At 50.3% G+C, this 16,920-nt stretch overlaps 1 protein-coding gene across 2 annotated transcripts in view; it reads left to right on the top strand.

Moving 5' to 3' along the window:
- C5PH6orf52 (chromosome 5p C6orf52 homolog) overlaps positions 1 to 16,920 on the top strand; it is a 569,473-nt gene that overhangs the window by 357,609 nt on the left and 194,944 nt on the right. For both annotated transcript variants that reach the window (XM_069613440.1, XM_069613441.1), the window contains one exon: positions 14,322 to 14,441. In XM_069613440.1, coding sequence (XP_069469541.1) covers positions 14,322 to 14,441 — 120 coding nt within the window. The remainder of the gene's footprint in view (positions 1 to 14,321; positions 14,442 to 16,920) is intronic.

Here is a 16,920-nt window from a genome sequence, read left to right on the forward strand (position 1 = left end):
CACTTTACTGAATGACTCAACAACCTAATGTAGACTTATTCTGGACAGTTTAGCAGCAAGTCAGGGGAAGCAAGACCCAGTTGGGGGGCACTCATACAATTATCCTCAAAGGACTAATCTGGTGATACCAACACTTTACTTTTGGGAACAGGCACAACCTAATCACAGGAGAGTCAAATACCTTCACATCTACGTTCTATTAGACTGGAAAAACAGTTGCTAAGGAAGAAAATATGTTAACCATATTTTTAAGAATAGTGCATCACACATTAAAGTTCAGTAAGAACCTTTGTAACTTCACTCTTACAATTACAGTTACCAACCAACTCTTTACAAGTAACTTTGAAACACTTCTTTTCTTTTCTAGGCAGACGTCCCAATCCCTTGAAAGTCTTTCCCTTATTCTTGGAGCCTGAGTATTCTCAGTGGCAGAAGGGGGGTCACTAGGACTAGTGACCAAAAGGCAGTGTCCGAATAGGTTCTTAAGTAGCAAAAGCCAGAGTTCCTTAGGAAAACTGGGCAAACAGGTGAGTACTTCTCTTCTAGGGTTAGAAGAGCATCCAGGGGCTTTGCAGAAGACACCCTAGCAGGATTCTAGCTGTGGGACTGGGTGCACTGGATGAGAGGCCTCCCCATCACAGAAGACAACCCACAGCTACACAGAAATCCTAACCGGCTTAAGGTAAGTACATACCAAAGCCAACACAGTACCTCAGCATTGAAGAAGATTTTGCAGCAGGAGAAATTCAGGGCCTGCAGCCAAATACCCGGTCAGTGGATTCCTTGTCGTGGTGACTGAGAACAAGACCTCAGAAGGGACTTTGCAGCAGGAATCGATGAAGTAGGCTCTAGGCAAGGTTTCCCTCGCGGCTGAATGGGTTACCAGTCAAATGGTCGAAAACATTTGGTCGACAGACAATTTGGTCGACACCATTTGGTCGAATGCCAAATGGTCGAATTTTTTTTTTTTTTTTTACCTATTTTTTGGTTTTTTTGGGGGGGGTCCCCCCCCCAACCCCCTTTTTTTCTTTTTTATTTTTTTTCCCCACACGAAAACCCACAAAACACATATATATATTAAAAAAAAAATTCGACCATTTGGCATTCGACCAAATGGTGTCGACCAAATTGCAGTCGACCAGTTTGTTGTCGACCAGTTGACTGGACACCGGCTGAATGCGGTTCTGCGGATTTGGCACCTTTTCAAGGAGCACAGAAGACAGAAAATTGCAGTTGAATTCTCGTGGTTACAAAGGTCCAGCACTCTTTTCGGACTCAATTCATGTCTCTGGAGATCCACCAGGATGCCCACAAAGTTTCAGCGAGATTCAGAATTCGGAAGACTGTGCACCGCACAGTGCCTTCAATTCCCAGGGTATTGGGGTATTGTAACAACGCAAGGTCGCAGCAACGCATGCATGGGATGGGTCAAAATGCAGGTCTTCTTGAGTCTAGTGGGTCTCACCAGGCTCTGGGTCAGGGTCGTTTTCGGAGTCTCCAGGTCGATTGGAAGGAAGGGCTACAGCAGTTTCCCGTTAAACGCAGGCTCTCCAGTCGCTGAGAATCATTTCAGCTGCGTTTCCTTCATCTTCCTCTTCAGTTTTGATTCCAGTGGTCGACTTTTCTTCAGCTTATAGGATCACAGTATTTGTCAGGAATTACAGCACAACCTCTGCATTCTCTCCTTGCATTTTACAAGAAGGGGCAGTCTGGTTGTCAAATCAGGACACCCAGCCCCCACTGGTATTTGTCCCCATTCAAGCAAGGCGTGAGACTAAGGGCTGTGGAGTTTTGGACTCCTCCCTCACTTCCTGCTCTCACAAACAGACTGGAGCCTGGGCGTGGAGTCCAGGGGATTCCCGCCGAAGATAAAAATCACACAAAGGAATTTCCCACCCTGTATGTCAGGGGAAGGAACAAGAAACGACAAACACTAGAATGGCGAAAAAAGAAGACTGGCCATTTTGGTTAAATGGACACCCTTGGGTCCCTTTACTGCAGCTGTGAACACAGCCCGCGGTAAAGCACCAAATTAATACAAGGTATCACTGCCACCAGCCATTGAAGGTAAGCTTGTCACTAACAGAATTGTTACAATGTATTCCCTTTCACACTAAAACTGTATCAACCCAGCACTCCACATAAGGTGGGGTGTGCTGGTTTCACTTAACAAAATGTAAAAGGGATACAAGGATCCTTTCTACCCTTGGGAACTGTAGTTCACTCAAGGTTAACACAAGAAAGTTAAAAAGGGGAGCACCTAGGGTAACCCAGCAATAAACAGGCCCTTATTGCCAATTGTTAGAGGATAACTTTAAAAAGGCACTATGGAGAGTCTTAAAAATGACACCTATAAAAAGAGTTAAAGATTATGCGAGTGTGGAAAAAGGTTCCCACTCACTGAGGTATTAAGGAAAAATATCCCACTAATAAAGCAAAAAGTTCTGTGGTTGACCCAGGTTAGGAAGATTTAAGTTCTGTGCAAATCATACCTAACAGCTGTCTAGCTAATTACTTGTCCGCTTTATTGGCACACACATAATACCTCGATTTGGTTGTCACTAAAAATCTCTCTGCCCTGTGAGTACTTAGCAAGTCTAACTGGCTATTGGATCCTTTAGCCTTTTATGTAAAGCTCTCATTCTAGATTTAACTATAGCCTGTTGGGTATTGCATAATTGAGCTTCTAGGTCCTCCCTTTTTTTCTCCCTCTGAGATCGTAATGCACTATGTTCCCCCCAGTTTACTGCCTTGAAGACATCCCAGGTCCCCAGTCGATACTGCTTGATTATTACTAACCGCAAAATATCCATCAATCTTGTCCCCAATCATCTCTACCGCTGCCGCATCTCTTAGTAGTTCAATTGGCAACATCCAAGCCCACAGCCCCGTACGTGGCCCCACATCCCTAAACGTCATCAACATAGGGGCATGATCGGATGATGATATAGACCCTAAATCTATTTCCTTTACCTCCCACATTAGCCCAGCTGTTACCCCGTATAATGAATTTTAGACAGGTATTGGTAAATGTGTGAGAAGCACGGGTATCCCCTTTCTCCAGCATGGGGTCTGGCATGGATTCACATGCTCATGAATATTCCCCGTCGTCAGGCTGGGAATCCTCGGTAAAGAAAAAACCAGTATCAGTTTCGTTTCTGATCTGTCTTTCGTAGTAATAACCAATCACTGGTCTCTGCGTCATACTGACCACAGTCAATGACTGCCCTCTACCTAAGCACCGCCTCTGGCAGCCATCTTCAGATTTTTACCGCACGTTCATGTGTTGGGATCCTCGTGCTATTGCTCTCGAGCGTTAGTGCTATTTTTCGCGCTTTTTTCACAAAAACTTCGATTCTTTCGGTCAAAAGAGCCTCAAGCTCCACCGATCCTACATCCGATCAACGGGGACCCGTGTCGGATTCGTCTGCGCCCCTCAAGGGTGAAGATTTCGTCGAGCTACACTTCGGAGGACTCCAGAAGCTTCTCAGGCCCGGTCTCGGAGATGGCCCAGGAGAAGGGAAGCTCGACGCCCGGAAAGCTGTTCAGGGTCTGCCCTGGATGCCAGCTGCAGAACGTCTTTAAGGAGGACGAACACTCTTTCTGCCTTTACTGCCTTCATGAGGACAAGACGCACGTGGAGAAGGACTGTGCGTTTTGCGGCAACATGTCGGAACGGACCATGAAGGACCGCCATCAACGTCTCGCCAACTGGCTGGAGGGTAAGAGCCCGTCTGGCGAGAAGAGGAAGAAATCCGAGCGGTCTTCTAAGACATTTGAGGGCGCCCCGGCGACGGGGGCCCAACATAAGGCCAAGCACCGCGAGTCCGCTGGCACCGGGAGCGCCGAACGGTCTGGCTCTACGGGCGCCAGGCAGGGCGCACCCTCCCCGGCACCATCAACCACGAGCCAACGCTCTGGGTCGGGTAAGAGGAAGGCCGAGCACCCGGCGAAGCTCCTGGAGAGGCCCCGGTCGAGCTCTAAGGCAGAGGAGGAGCGTGGCAGTGCCCCCTCCCTCAAGGATAAGGCGGTGAGCGCACCTAGGGTGGTGAAGGCCTTGATCCATCCGACCAAGCCCTCTATCGAAACGGTCGCGGCGGCCCTGGCTCAGCCTGTGGAGGCTGCACCAGTGGTGGCGACCTCAGGGCCCAGAATCTCCCTGCCTCCTCGGAGGGAGTCTTCTTTTGTGCCCATCGATAGGACCCCCGTGAAACCCTCCGTGGGGAAGAAGAAGGGGGGGCATGGCGTCGTCGTAGATTCAGCCTCAACCTCAGAAGAGGAGCTGATCGAGGTCTTAAGCCACGGCCTAGGCGTGGAAGAAGGCCAGCCCGTCGGAATGGACCCCGACGCAGGTGACGACGACGACATCGTCGAGGATACCGACGGGGCCCCTGCTCGCCCGTCGGATTCCCCTCTGCCAGCGCCGCAAGACAACTCGGCGGCCATTTTGTTGGCCATACAGTCCTTATGCTCCGAGATAAGGACGAGGCTACCGTTACCGACGGAGGAACCTCTCCCGTCGGGGGATCCAGAACCGGGACCTTCTGGTGTTCCCCCTACCAAGAAAAGAAGGATCCATCCACCACCTCCTTTTCAACCGTCGCGCCCCGTCCAGCCCTCCTCCCCGTCCACCCGAGGGGATGATACGGGGACTGACACGGCAGCGACGGGTACGGACGACGAGGCATACGACGAGGATATTCCGTCGTCGCCTCCCACCAGGGCTTCTCCGCCCGACGAGATCGGATCTTTCCACTCCATGATCTCCAGGGCTTCCGAGCTTTTCCAACTCTGCCCTGAGGAGAAGAAAAAGGAAGGCTTCCTTTATCTGCGGCGCGAGGCCAAGAGGAAGACGGTCCTCGCAGTGCCTCTGTTGGACGACATTTGGGATGAGGGCCTTTCCCTCCTCAAGAACCCTTCCACGACGCCAGCTAGAAGAGACCGGTACGAGAAAAAGTACCGGGTCCCGGACACGGCCCCCCTATGCCTCCGGGCGCAGCCTACCCCGGATTCCGTCGTCTCCGCGGCAGCCAGGAAGAAAGCGGGGGGGGGGGTGCGGCCACCACATCGACTTCCCCGCCGGACGGCGAGGGAAAGAAATTGGATGCTATGGGACGTAGATTAAAGCGGCCAACGCCTTGGCTATCGTGGCTCGCTACGACAGGGAGCTCTGGTACAAGATAGCTCCCCTGCTGGATTTTCTGCCGGACGACAAGAGGGCGGAGGCCCTGGAGATCCTGCAGGAAGGTGAGGTGGCCTCGGACCACGCCATCACCGTGGCGACGGACATCGCCGACACTGGGTTCCGCCAGCTGGGCAACGGCGTTTGCCTTCGACGTCGTAGATGGCTCAAAGCTACGGACTTCCGGCAGGACGTCCAGACCAGAGTCCTGGACATGCCCTTCGACGGGAACAACCTGTTTGGGAAGACAGTGGACGATTCCCTTCAGGCCATCAAGGCGGATACTGAGACGGCCCGGGCCCTTGGAGTTCTGCAGCAACCACGGACGCCCTTTCGGAGCGGCGGAGGCAAGGGCGCCTCCAAAGGTTCCGGCGGCGGTTTCGCTTCCTACCGTCAAGCGGCCCGCTCGTCGTCGCAAGAGGCCTACAGAGGACGAGGCAAGTCTAGCGGACCCCGCCGTCGTCGCCAAGGAGGTCAAGGCGGCAAGGCCGCGTCCAAGCAGGATTGAACCGGCCGTGGGGTCGGGCCCCCACCGAAGCACCCCGGTGGGAGGCCGGCTGGCGGGCTTCGTCAGCGTGTGGGAGTCCATCTCCACCGACCGTTGGGTGCTGGACGCCCTGGCCCGGGGCCACGCGCTCGAGTTTCAAAGAAGGTGCCCGCGCGTCCCCCCCGTGGCCAGGAAAGAACTTCACGTCCCTCAACTTCTCCTGGAGGTAAAGGCGATGCTCAGAAAGGGCGCCATCGAACTCGTCCCAAAGAGGCTTCGGGGCTCCGGAGTCTACTCGAGATACTTCCTCGTGAAGAAGAAGACGGGAGGATGGCGCCCCATCCTAGACCTGCGACGTCTGAACAAGTTCATCAAGGCGCAGAAGTTCCGGATGGTCACCCTCCAGCACGTCCTGGGTCAGCTGGAGGAAGGAGACTTCCTATCGTCGTTGGATTTGGAGGATGCCTACTTCCACATTCCCATCCTAAAGGGGCACCGAAAATTCCTCAGGTTCGTGGTCCAGGGGCGTCATTACCAGTTCAAAGCCCTTCCCTTCGGACTACGGTCGGCACCCAGGGTATTCACCAAGTGCCTCGCACCGGTGGCGGCGCAGCTGCGCCGCGAGGGGATTCACGTCTACCCCTACCTGGACGACTGGCTCATCCGCGCCAAGACGAGGGAGCTCGCCGTGGTCCACACGGCAAGGACCGTCCAACTCCTCACGGACCTGGGATTCTCCGTGAACTACGCCAAATCCCACCTGGTGCCCGCGCAAGTCGCACTGTTTCTGGGAGCGAGGCTCGACACAGTGTCCCTTCTGGCCTCCCCGTCGGAGGAGAGGACCAGGACCATCTTGGGCAAGGTGCAACGGATGTTGGTGGCCGACGCGGCCAAAGTGAGGTCCATCAAGTCCCTCCTCGGGATGATGTCTTCCTGCATCTACCTGGATCCAGACGACGGGCAGCTTCGAGGAAAGGATCAAGCTCGACGAGAGTTTCCGACGAGCGATACGGTGGTTGGGCACCCGCGCGCATCTGACGGCGGGCATGGACTTCCAGACCCCAGCCCACCAGGAGACTGTGACCACGGATGCCTCCCTGGAAGGGTGGGGAGCGCACACCGAAAATCTGCACGCAAGGGGACTCTGGCTCCCGACGGAGAAGTCCCTGCATATCAACGTCCTGGAGCTCCGTGCAGTGTTTTGGGCCCTCAGGTCCTTCCTTCCGTCCCTCAAGGGCAAGGTGGTGAGGATCTTCACCGACAACACCACCACCATGTTTTACATCAGGAAACAGGGCGGAACCAGGTCCCCAGCGCTGTCCAAGGAGGCGCAGGACCTGTGGCATTGGGCCGTCGCCCAAGGGATTTTTCTGGTGCCGTTTCATCTGGCAGGGATAAAAAACACCATCGCCGACTCACTCAGCAGGGAGCTGCGCTCGTGCCACGAGTGGGAACTACGGCAGGATCTGGTGGATCGCCTCTTCCGACGGTGGGGCACACCCCAGATCGACCTGTTCGCGACGGCGACGAACACCAAGTGCCGGAGGTTCGCCAGCAGGTTTCCCCAGACGAGGAGCATGGGCGATGCTTTCTCGTTCCCCTGGGAGGGCCTGTTCCTCTACGCGTTCCCTCCCTTGCCTCTGCTAATCCGGCTCGTCAACCAGCTCAAGAGGTCACGGTGCAGGATGATCCTCGTCGCACCTGCGTGGCCGAGGCAGATATGGTTCCCGGACTTGCTGGACTTGTCAGCGTCCCCGCCAATCAAGCTGCCGGCGGACGCGGATCTACTCTCCAGGGAAGGAGGCGCCATCCTCCACCACGACCCGAAGTCGCTGAACTTGCAGGCCTGGCTCCTGCAGCGCTAGAGTTTGGAGGATACGACATACCGGCCGATTGCAGAGAGGTTCTTGCAAAGGCCAGGGCGTCCTCGACTCTTAAATGCTACAGACACAAATGGAAGAGGTTCTCTGTCTGGTGCCACGCACAGAAGATTAACCCTCTACGGATTACGGCTCCCCAAGTACTGCCGTACCTGCTGACGCTGGCCAAAGCTGGTCTGGCACACGCGTCCATCAAGATTCATCTTGCTGCGATCTCCCGATACACCAGAACCACGGGGCGGACGTCCTTGTGGTCTCATCGTCTGGTGAAAGAGTTCATGAAGGGACTGTTCAGATCGTTCCTGCCGGTGAAGGCTCCGGCCCCGGCGTGGGAGCTCAACGTGGTGCTGACCAAGCTCATGGGACCTCCGTTCGAGCCTCTGCACTCGGCCCCGTTGAAGTTTCTATCGTGGAAAACAGCTTTTCTTGTGGCCATCACCTCCGCACGACGAGTGGGAGAGATCCAGGCCCTTTCCTGCAAGGCCCCGTACTTGACTTTCCACGACACGAGGGTAGTGCTCAGGACGCACCCCTCCTTCATGCCTAAGGTACCGTCGGACTTCCATCTCAACGAACCCTTGGTGTTACCTGTGTTCTTCCCGTCGCCTTCGTCGCCGGCTGAGAGGACTTTGCACTCGCTGGATGTAGCTAGAGCGCTGAAGTTCTACGTGGACCGCACGAAGGGTTTTCGGAAGACGTCACAACTTTGTGAACTTTGGACCTGTCAATCAGGGGAAGGCTCTCTCGAAGGCTTCCATCTCCAGATGGCTCTCCGGCTGTATCATGTGCTGTCACCGGTTGGCAAACCGACCGCTGCCTGGCCGTCCGAGAGCCCATTCCACCAGAGCGATCGCAGCTACCACGGCGTTCCTATCTGGTGTGCCCCTGCTGGACATATGCAGGGCTGCTACGTGGAGGTCGACGCACACCTTCACGAAATTCTACTGCGTCGACCGGGATTCCAGGGAGGAGTCCAGGGTCGGCCAAGCAGTGCTGCGCAACCTGTTCGCCTGAGGTGAGCCTGGTGAGGAGGTAAGATGCTTAATGTTGAGTTGATGTGATGCTTAATGTTGAGCCTTTGCCACCTCCCGTGGTTGTGCATGTGTGTACTGCTATGTATTCTTTATTCATGAGCATGTGAATCCATGCCAGACCCCATGCTGGAGAAGGAACAAGTTACTTACCTGTAACTGTTGTTCTCCAGCATGGGTCTGGCATGGATTCACATGCGAACCCTCCCGCCTACCCCTCTGCGGCTCTTCACTTGGTCATACTGCCACTTCACGTGCTTCCAAATCTGAAGATGGCTGCCAGAGGCGGTGCTTAGGTAGAGGGCAGTCATTGGCTGTGGTCAGTATGACGCAGAGACCAGTGATTGGTTATTACTACGAAAGACAGATCAGAAACGAAACTGATACTGGTTTTTTCTTTACCGAGGATTCCCAGCCTGACGACGGGGAATATTCATGAGCATGTGAATCCATGCCAGACCCATGCTGGAGAACAACAGTTACAGGTAAGTAACTTGTTCCTTCACCTCTCTTTGTCTGCCATACATACAAGAAATGTTTTGCAAACTTAACTTTAACGCCGTGAGGGGAGTACTGTACCCTTCCCCGTAAAGATGATTTCTCCTGCTGCAAAGGCCTCCAGCTTAAGTACCACCTCTGGTAGGAACCCAACGTGCCCAGTATTAGGCGCATATATCGTTGCCAAAGTAATTTGGCTATGTTCCAATTGTATGAGCAAAAACGAATATCTCCCTTCTGTGTCCTCCAGAGAGTGCACAATCGTGGCCTTGAATGAATCTAAGTCCTATCAAAACCCCTAATGGTTTCCTCCTTGCATTAGCTTGAATTGTACATTTCAGCACAGATGTATCTGTTTTCTTAATATGTCTCCTGTAGCATGATAACATAAGCTTGCTTTCTTCATTAGAGCTTCCACCTTTTTTCGCTTAACAGGGGAGTTTAATCCCCTTGCATTATAAGCCACAACCTTGAACACAAATTTAGTCGCATTGTTCTGCATTATCCTTCTAACGTTCCCCAGCCACCACCCATGACCATTATTGCACATCCTCTGCACCCCACCCCCCTACCCCAACTAAACCTCTCAGGACCAGGTCGAAGATTCTATGATGCCCTCGGGGACCATCGCTGAAGCTTTGGCCTAGTATATCACTTGAGGTTACCCTCTCTGGGAAGCATCCTAACACCTCCCTAGGATTTCAAAACATTATCCACCAGCCCTCCACTCCGGGCAAAACCTCCCATTACCGACCACCCTCCTCTCTGCTTTAATTTTGCCTTGTGCATTCACACCCCTATAGAACACCATCCGTCTGCCCCCTGCCCCCCAAATCTCCCTCCTCCTTGCCCTCTCCCCAGCGTACCTTTGTTTTTCTCCCCATCTCCCTTGCACAGTGGACCAGTCCCATTGTCACATTCCCCATTGGGTAGAGGGCCTCTTCCGTCTACTTCCATGTCCTTCTTCTTTATCCAAGTTCAGCAGTGCCAGACCCTCCAAACACGATATTATCTGCTGCTGTGCGCCCTCCAGATTAAAAAGCAATCCAAAAGGAAATGTCCACCTGTATGAGGTCTGTTTTGCAATCAAAGCTCTCGTCAACTGGCCCATGTCTCTGCTTTTGTAGTGTTGCCAGCACCAGGTCCTGTAACAGCTGTACCTGTGCCCCATTCACTAAGCTATTCCCTTCCACTCTTGCCGCTCGCAGAACCCTTCCACTCTTGCTGCTCGCAGAATGTTTTCCTTTAAGCCATATGAAGTTAGGGCAACCAAAACACCCTTACGTCTAGCTCCTGGATCTCTTCTCCTTGGGGCCGGCTCTATGAACTCTGTCATTTCCTATGTCTTCCGGCGGGACATCTCAGTAAGGGGTCAAAGCATTGCTGAATTGTATACTTCAAGTCTGTATCCAATATTGTTTCACTCAAACCCTTCACTGGGATGGTGACCCTCCGTGATCGGTTTTCCAAGTCCTCCGCGTGCAATTCCATGTTATGTGAGACTCGGGCCAGTTGATCTAGTAATTCACTGTTCTGCCTTACCTCATCTGACATCTCTGCTAGGCCCTGTTCTGTGACATCCACCCTTTCGCCTAGTTCTCTCACTTCCCCTTTAACTTCTATCAGGGAGTTTCTCAGTTCTTCTCGCAATGAAGTGAACTGTTCCTGGACATTTTTTCGTAATTCTTCCTTCCATGTCTCTAAGGCATTCCTTAAGATCTTCCTTACAGAAGGCCATCTCTCCCTGCTCCAATGCGTCCCCACTTTGTTCCTTGGTGACCTTCCTTTTGGCCCTAGTTTTTACCTCTTCACTTCACTTTGCTTTCAACACCACTCCAATTGTCCCTCCTGCACCGTTCGGGGTTATTTTCTTTTGGCCAGAGTGTCTTTTTCTTTAGGCTTTGGCATCAGGGAGGAGTCTCTCCCCCTATATATATCATATGCTTCTCACAGTCACCTCTTGCTAGGGGGCTGCCACCCACTTCATGTATGAGGCTCTCCTCCACTTCCCGGCTTCTTATTTATTCACTTTCTTATATCTCAAATGTATCAGTCTCTCGGCACACACTGTCTAGCAGTGATTCTTCTCCTTTTCACCACTTTCTGCACCTTTGGCTATTTTCCTGTAGGGTCTTCCCCACGCATCTTTCACAACGTTATGCCAAGCCACAACCACGGTTCCGACTCCTCCAGGGTGCTCACCCTCTGGCCAGCTTCACTGTATGGAAGATATGCTTCTCCTCGAGATGGGCGTTTTTCCAATTCACTTTCCCTCAAATAGGCTTTTGCACATTTCCACTTGGCACCGACCTTTTGCTCGCCCCCCTCTACCTGCTATTATTCTTCCATTTTCCAGCATTCAGGCGCTGTCCACAGAAGCATAACTTACTGCAGTGGCCTTTCTTCTCCTTTTATTTATCCTTTTTGTCCCCCTCTGGCCGCCTACCTTACTGGAGGCTTTATGCTTGCTGCAATACGCTAGGGAAATGTGCCTCCCTGCGCTTTGCACTGTGGCCGGGATCCCTTCTTCCTGTACTGCTGCTACTCATTGTTGCCTCCCTCCCTCTTGCTGGCTGTCGGTATCACCGCCAGGCCCCTGTGCCGGCAACGCCCTTTTTCCCCTGTGTTATGGCATCTTCAGTTTTCTTGGATGGGCCGAGCACCAGGCTCCGAGGGTCACCTGTTGCTCCCGCACCTCGCTGTGTGATTTTACGTGGCCCAACCCGCCTCCGAATCGGAAGCAAGGCCCGCTGAATTAGTCTGGAACCGAGAGAAGGACTAACACGTCCTTACTCACTTGTGGCCATTTTGGAATATCACTGCGAGGGAAGTAGTTTTAATATATGGGCAACCTCTCCATAGTAAGAGGTGTATTAACTCTGCTCATGTTTGTAACATTTTTTATGCTGTGTTTTAAATGCGACATGCAATGATGTTTTTATCTAAGGAATTATGTTACCTTTTTTTTTTAAGTTGTAGATTGATTTTTTGAAATAAGCAATTTATGATGATGACTTGATCTGTTAATAAAGCAATCTTGCAAGGCACTTTCACCCCAATATCAATCTCACCCCAATATCAATCATCATTTTTGCAGTATATTGTTGTAGGGTTTAGGCCATGGCTACTGTTAAGATTCCTATAATCTGGCCTGGTGGACATACCTAGTCTAGCAATGCAGGTAAGTCATATAGATGCAGTAAGATGGGGTACCAATCAATCACAAGGACAGTATCCTAACTTTAGAAGTCAAGACCCTACACTGAGTGGGAACTCTTGCCCAAAAGTCACTGTTTCTCACAAAAATAGGTTGTCTGTAGAAAGGATGCATGGACTTGTGGTGGGGATTCATTTCAAACTAATAGTGTTCTGTAGCAATTTACCAACAAAAAGGTATGCGTTTTCCAGATCCAAGGTTTACCAGGGGCAGGATACCCGACCTAGGTTTGATGACCAAAGGTGAGTGAAATGGAGTTAGAGAACAAGCCCTTTGTCTCCTGTTATCCTATGGAGGACAGTGGGAGGGTGGGGCGGGGTGGATGGACAGACTCTGATTTCCCCAGATGTTTTTGTGGATTATTTTGCGGCCCATGGGGGCTCCATCTTTCACCCTTTGTTCCAGTGAGAGGACCCCAGGAGTTGGGTTCGAGGATTCTTCCGGTCGAATGGCAATGCAAGATGCAACCGCTGTCGGTGAAACAATGCAGAATACAAGGATGCAGGCCTCCTTGGGACACTTCACAAGATGGAGGAAGGCAAGTTCCAGTGACGATCAGAGTTTTTTAAGCGACGACAGGCATCCTTCCAGTCACGGTTTCGAGCATCTGCTCCAAGACATGTTCCCTTGAAGTTAGGAAGCTGGAATTCGGTTAAAAGGTGACTTGTGGCACATGTTGGCGACCACCAAAGTTCAAGGTTTTAATGCGGGCCAGCAACGATTCTGCGATGTAGCCGCTGAGAGATCTGGGCTGTTCAGGGACACTTCTGAAGGCTGTGAAGGGCTGGTCACACTAGTTTAAGGGATGAAGCACCATTCAGGGTTTTCGGAAATGGGGCAGAGGAGCAGGACTTCACCGGGCCAGACACTGGAAGCGATGCTGGGCCACTTTGTAAGTCTTCTTTGGATATTCAGCAGTCTGCTCTTCTTCCAGGGATTCTTGGCTCCAACGTAGATGTGAGGAATAGCTGCAGAAGTCCTCATCTTATCCAAAATCTGAGCTAGTAGCAAGTCCAAGCCCACCACTGTCCTGTAGTTGTCCAATCGGTGACCATAACTGGTTTCACATCCACCCCAGTAGCAGACTCTCCCACCAGTTATGTGGACTGAAATAAACCGTTTCAGTCTGCTTCCTTGCCCTTCACAAAGGCTCACTAGACCGTGAGTGCTGCAGCTTTTTCCCGAAAGCCAGGAAGTGCATAAACTTATAAGGACCTTCCTGACCTGGCAGGTCAAGAATAAGGTGAAAACAGTATATCCCAGTAACAATCAAAAAGCTTGTGAGACAGCCAATTTAGGGCACAACCACATTTAGTAGTATTATGCAGTAAACGGCAACGTGCACACCAAAAATAGTAAAAATGTAACTGCTGCCACCAGCTTGTCATTGGGCACATAAAAGTAACCAACAATCCTCTTTGTAAAAAGATAGGGTGATGCATAAATATCCACATTGCACTGCATTGTTAGATGATGTGTGCAACATAAAAGTACAAGACTCCAAAAAGGAAACCTAGTTTCCCAGTACTGAGAGATTGTAAGACTGACCAGTTTCCCCATAGGATGTGAGAAAAAGTCGGGTCAGGGTCAAAAACAAGCAAAACGAAGGGGGCTCCATAGAAAACTATGGAAGGGAAAGTTGCAAAAAGAAAATTATTTTTTTGGGGGTGTACCTTAAACCATTTGTACTCTTGCAAATTGCAGACATCTAGAAAGCAAGAAAGGGTTCAAAGTTATTTTTGGATTTCTTATAAAATGTGGCAATGCTTACTATCTATGTGAGATCAATAGGACCTCTTAAGTAATGTGTGTTTCTAATTCATCCATGGTATGTTCCTCATTAGTCTACATAATGTAATATAGACAGAAGCAGCCTGTTTACTGTAGAGTTTCAACAGATGTAAATTGTAGCGCCACCAGTATGTTTGTTTTGGTGACATTGCAACTTTTCAGTAAGCTTGGCAGCAAACCTGTATCAAGTGGCCCAATGTTCTGTTAATAAAGTACTTTCTCTTATTTCTTTTAGGGGTTATGGCTTTGTTAAATTTGGTGATGAAAATGAGCAGAAGAGAGCCTTAAAAGAATGTCACTTTAAGAAGGGTCTTGGGACAAAACCGATCCGCCTCAGTTTAGCCATTCCTAGGCGGTAAGAAGCACATTGTATTTCATTGCCGAAACTTATTCCAGACTTGGTTCCTCAATGAAGTTGTTGGACACTGCAGTGGTTTCTAGTTTTTAAAAGTGGCAACGAGTTAATATTTTTCATTTTGCACCGAGTTTGGATTTTGTGAGCATTGCTGAAGATTTTCATTTGTTTATTTTGAATCTTGCGCTCCGGGTGCATTTAGAATCGGAGCACTAATACAAGACCAGCAGCCACGACAGATAAGCCCATAGAGAAAGAAAAGTTAACTGTTGGTTGAAAATGCCTCTGTTGGGCTCTGATGGAAGTGCTTTCTGCTGCTTGACTCTTCTTCTAGGTGCATACTTTTCCAGTTTATTTAAAATCTGTTTTGGCGGTTGACCTTCAGTGAATCAACATGCATCAACAGAACAGACAATATATTAATGTTGCTTTATAGACATGTAGCAAGGTCCGTCGTGCATTATGAGCCCTGAAGACTGAGTTAAATGAGGGCCTTTAACGAGGTATGAGGCACCATAACGCCCAATACGGCCCGAGCTTCAGGTTTATAAAGCTATTAGAACACCCTTGGTATTTGATTAAACTCGAAAAAATGACAAATGACACATAAATGCTACAGAAAAAATGTTTTTATTGGTAAAAGGTTTAGAGGATGGAAAATGTAGTGTTGTAAAGGCAAACATCTATTTTAGGTTCTGTTTCATTGCAGTAAACATCAGGCAGGGTAATGCAGGGGTAAAGTTGGAATTTTTAAAATCAAATATAGCATGTAATTTATAAACAAATATAAACAAGTGTTTCAATAACATTTAGTAAATGGGCATTGTTGTGATTAAATATTTTGTAAGGTGTATTTACCTTTGTTAATGGAGCTTTGCTTTCTGCTCGTTGCAGTGTTTCTTCCCTATGTGCCGTTTGCAATCCGATCGCTTCCGTGAGGGGGCATGGATAAAGGCCAAGTTGGGTAGGGACGCACATCAAGGCAACAAGTTCACTGTTGCAGGTGCAAATAGTGAACTTGCAGATTAGGGAAGCGGTGGCAGTTACTTTGTGGACTATAACGGGCGGCTGAGTATCCCCATTCTCATTTCAAATGTAAGTTTTTTGTTAGAAGGACAAACCTACTTTAAATGGCTGGTGGCAGTGAACCTTTTTAATAATTTGGTACACCTTTACCACAGGCTGTTTCCACAGCCCTGGTAAAGGCACCCCATGCATGCCCATTTTACCAAAATGACACTGGTCTTCTTTTTACGCCATTTTAGCATTTGTTGTCCTTTCTTGTTCCTTCCCCTGACATCCAGGACAGGAAATTCCTTTGGGTTATATTTGTCTTTGGCAGGGAATCCACACACCTCGGCCAAGCCTGCCCTGGCTCCAGAGTGTCTGTTAAGGCAGGAAGCGAGGGAGTTCAAAAGTCTGCAACCCTTTGTCTTCCAGCCTGACTGCGAGAATCCAGTTCAAACTGCAAAGCTGGTTTTCCTGAGAGAGCTGCCGACCCCCCCCCCCCCCCCCCAAGTTTGAATGTTGCCCCAAGTTTGAATGTTGCATGGCTGTTTGATTGGCTGGGTTCCTGGATAAAAGTCTGATCATGGAAGCTGAAGAGGTAGTTGACCACTGGAACCAAAACTGAAGAGGAAGAAACCGCAATTGAGATGATTTCCAGCGGGGAGCCCAAAACAGATTGCCACGATCCTGAGCCTGGTGAGACCCACTAGACGCAAGAAGACCTGCATTTTGAGCCATCCCGCGTCGTGCTGCGGGGCTGCAATACCCTGGGACGTCGAGCCATCTGGCAGTGCACAGTCTTCTGAATCTAGCTGAAACTTCGTGGGCATCCTGTTGGATCTCCAGAGGCACGATTCAAGCACGAAAAGTCGCCTCACCAGAGTGCTGGCCCTTGTAAATGGCGAGAATCCGACCAGCGATATTCTGTGTTCTGTGCTCCTGAAAAGACGCCAAATCCACTGATCCGCGTCCAGCCACGGAGAAACATTCCCCGAAGCCTTCTGTGCCGATCCCTGCTGAAAAAGCCCATCCAGGGCACTGTCTTGTGTCCTCCTGACAAGGAATGCAGTGCCTGGGCTTTTGGCTGCAGATCCTGAGGTCCCACCTTTGGCATCCTCTTCTTCTGTGCTGAGTAGTCCATTTGAAAAAATCTTGTTTAGAGCCTTCCTTGTGATTCCTGCTGCAAAAATCCTTCCAGAGTGTTGTCTTCAATTTTCTTGGTGAATTAATTCAACGACTGGGTTTTTGGCTGCAGCTCCCCTAGTCTCCTTGCTGAAACTGGCCTTCGGATTACCGAAACCAAAAATTTGACTACTTTCATTCAAGTTACAACCTTAGGGAGTTCTAGCGAGAGTGGCAATGTCCCTGAATCCCTGAAGGTCGTTAACTTATATTGGAACCATACAGGAGCTGGCAAAAGAGCCTTTATAGATCAGGTAACTGCAATTGTGGACGAAATCTATGAGGGGGG

Source organism: Ambystoma mexicanum, chromosome 5p (assembly GCF_040938575.1).
Source record: "Ambystoma mexicanum isolate Mex_15411 chromosome 5p, UKY_AmexF1_1, whole genome shotgun sequence".
NCBI lineage: Eukaryota > Metazoa > Chordata > Amphibia > Caudata > Ambystomatidae > Ambystoma > Ambystoma mexicanum.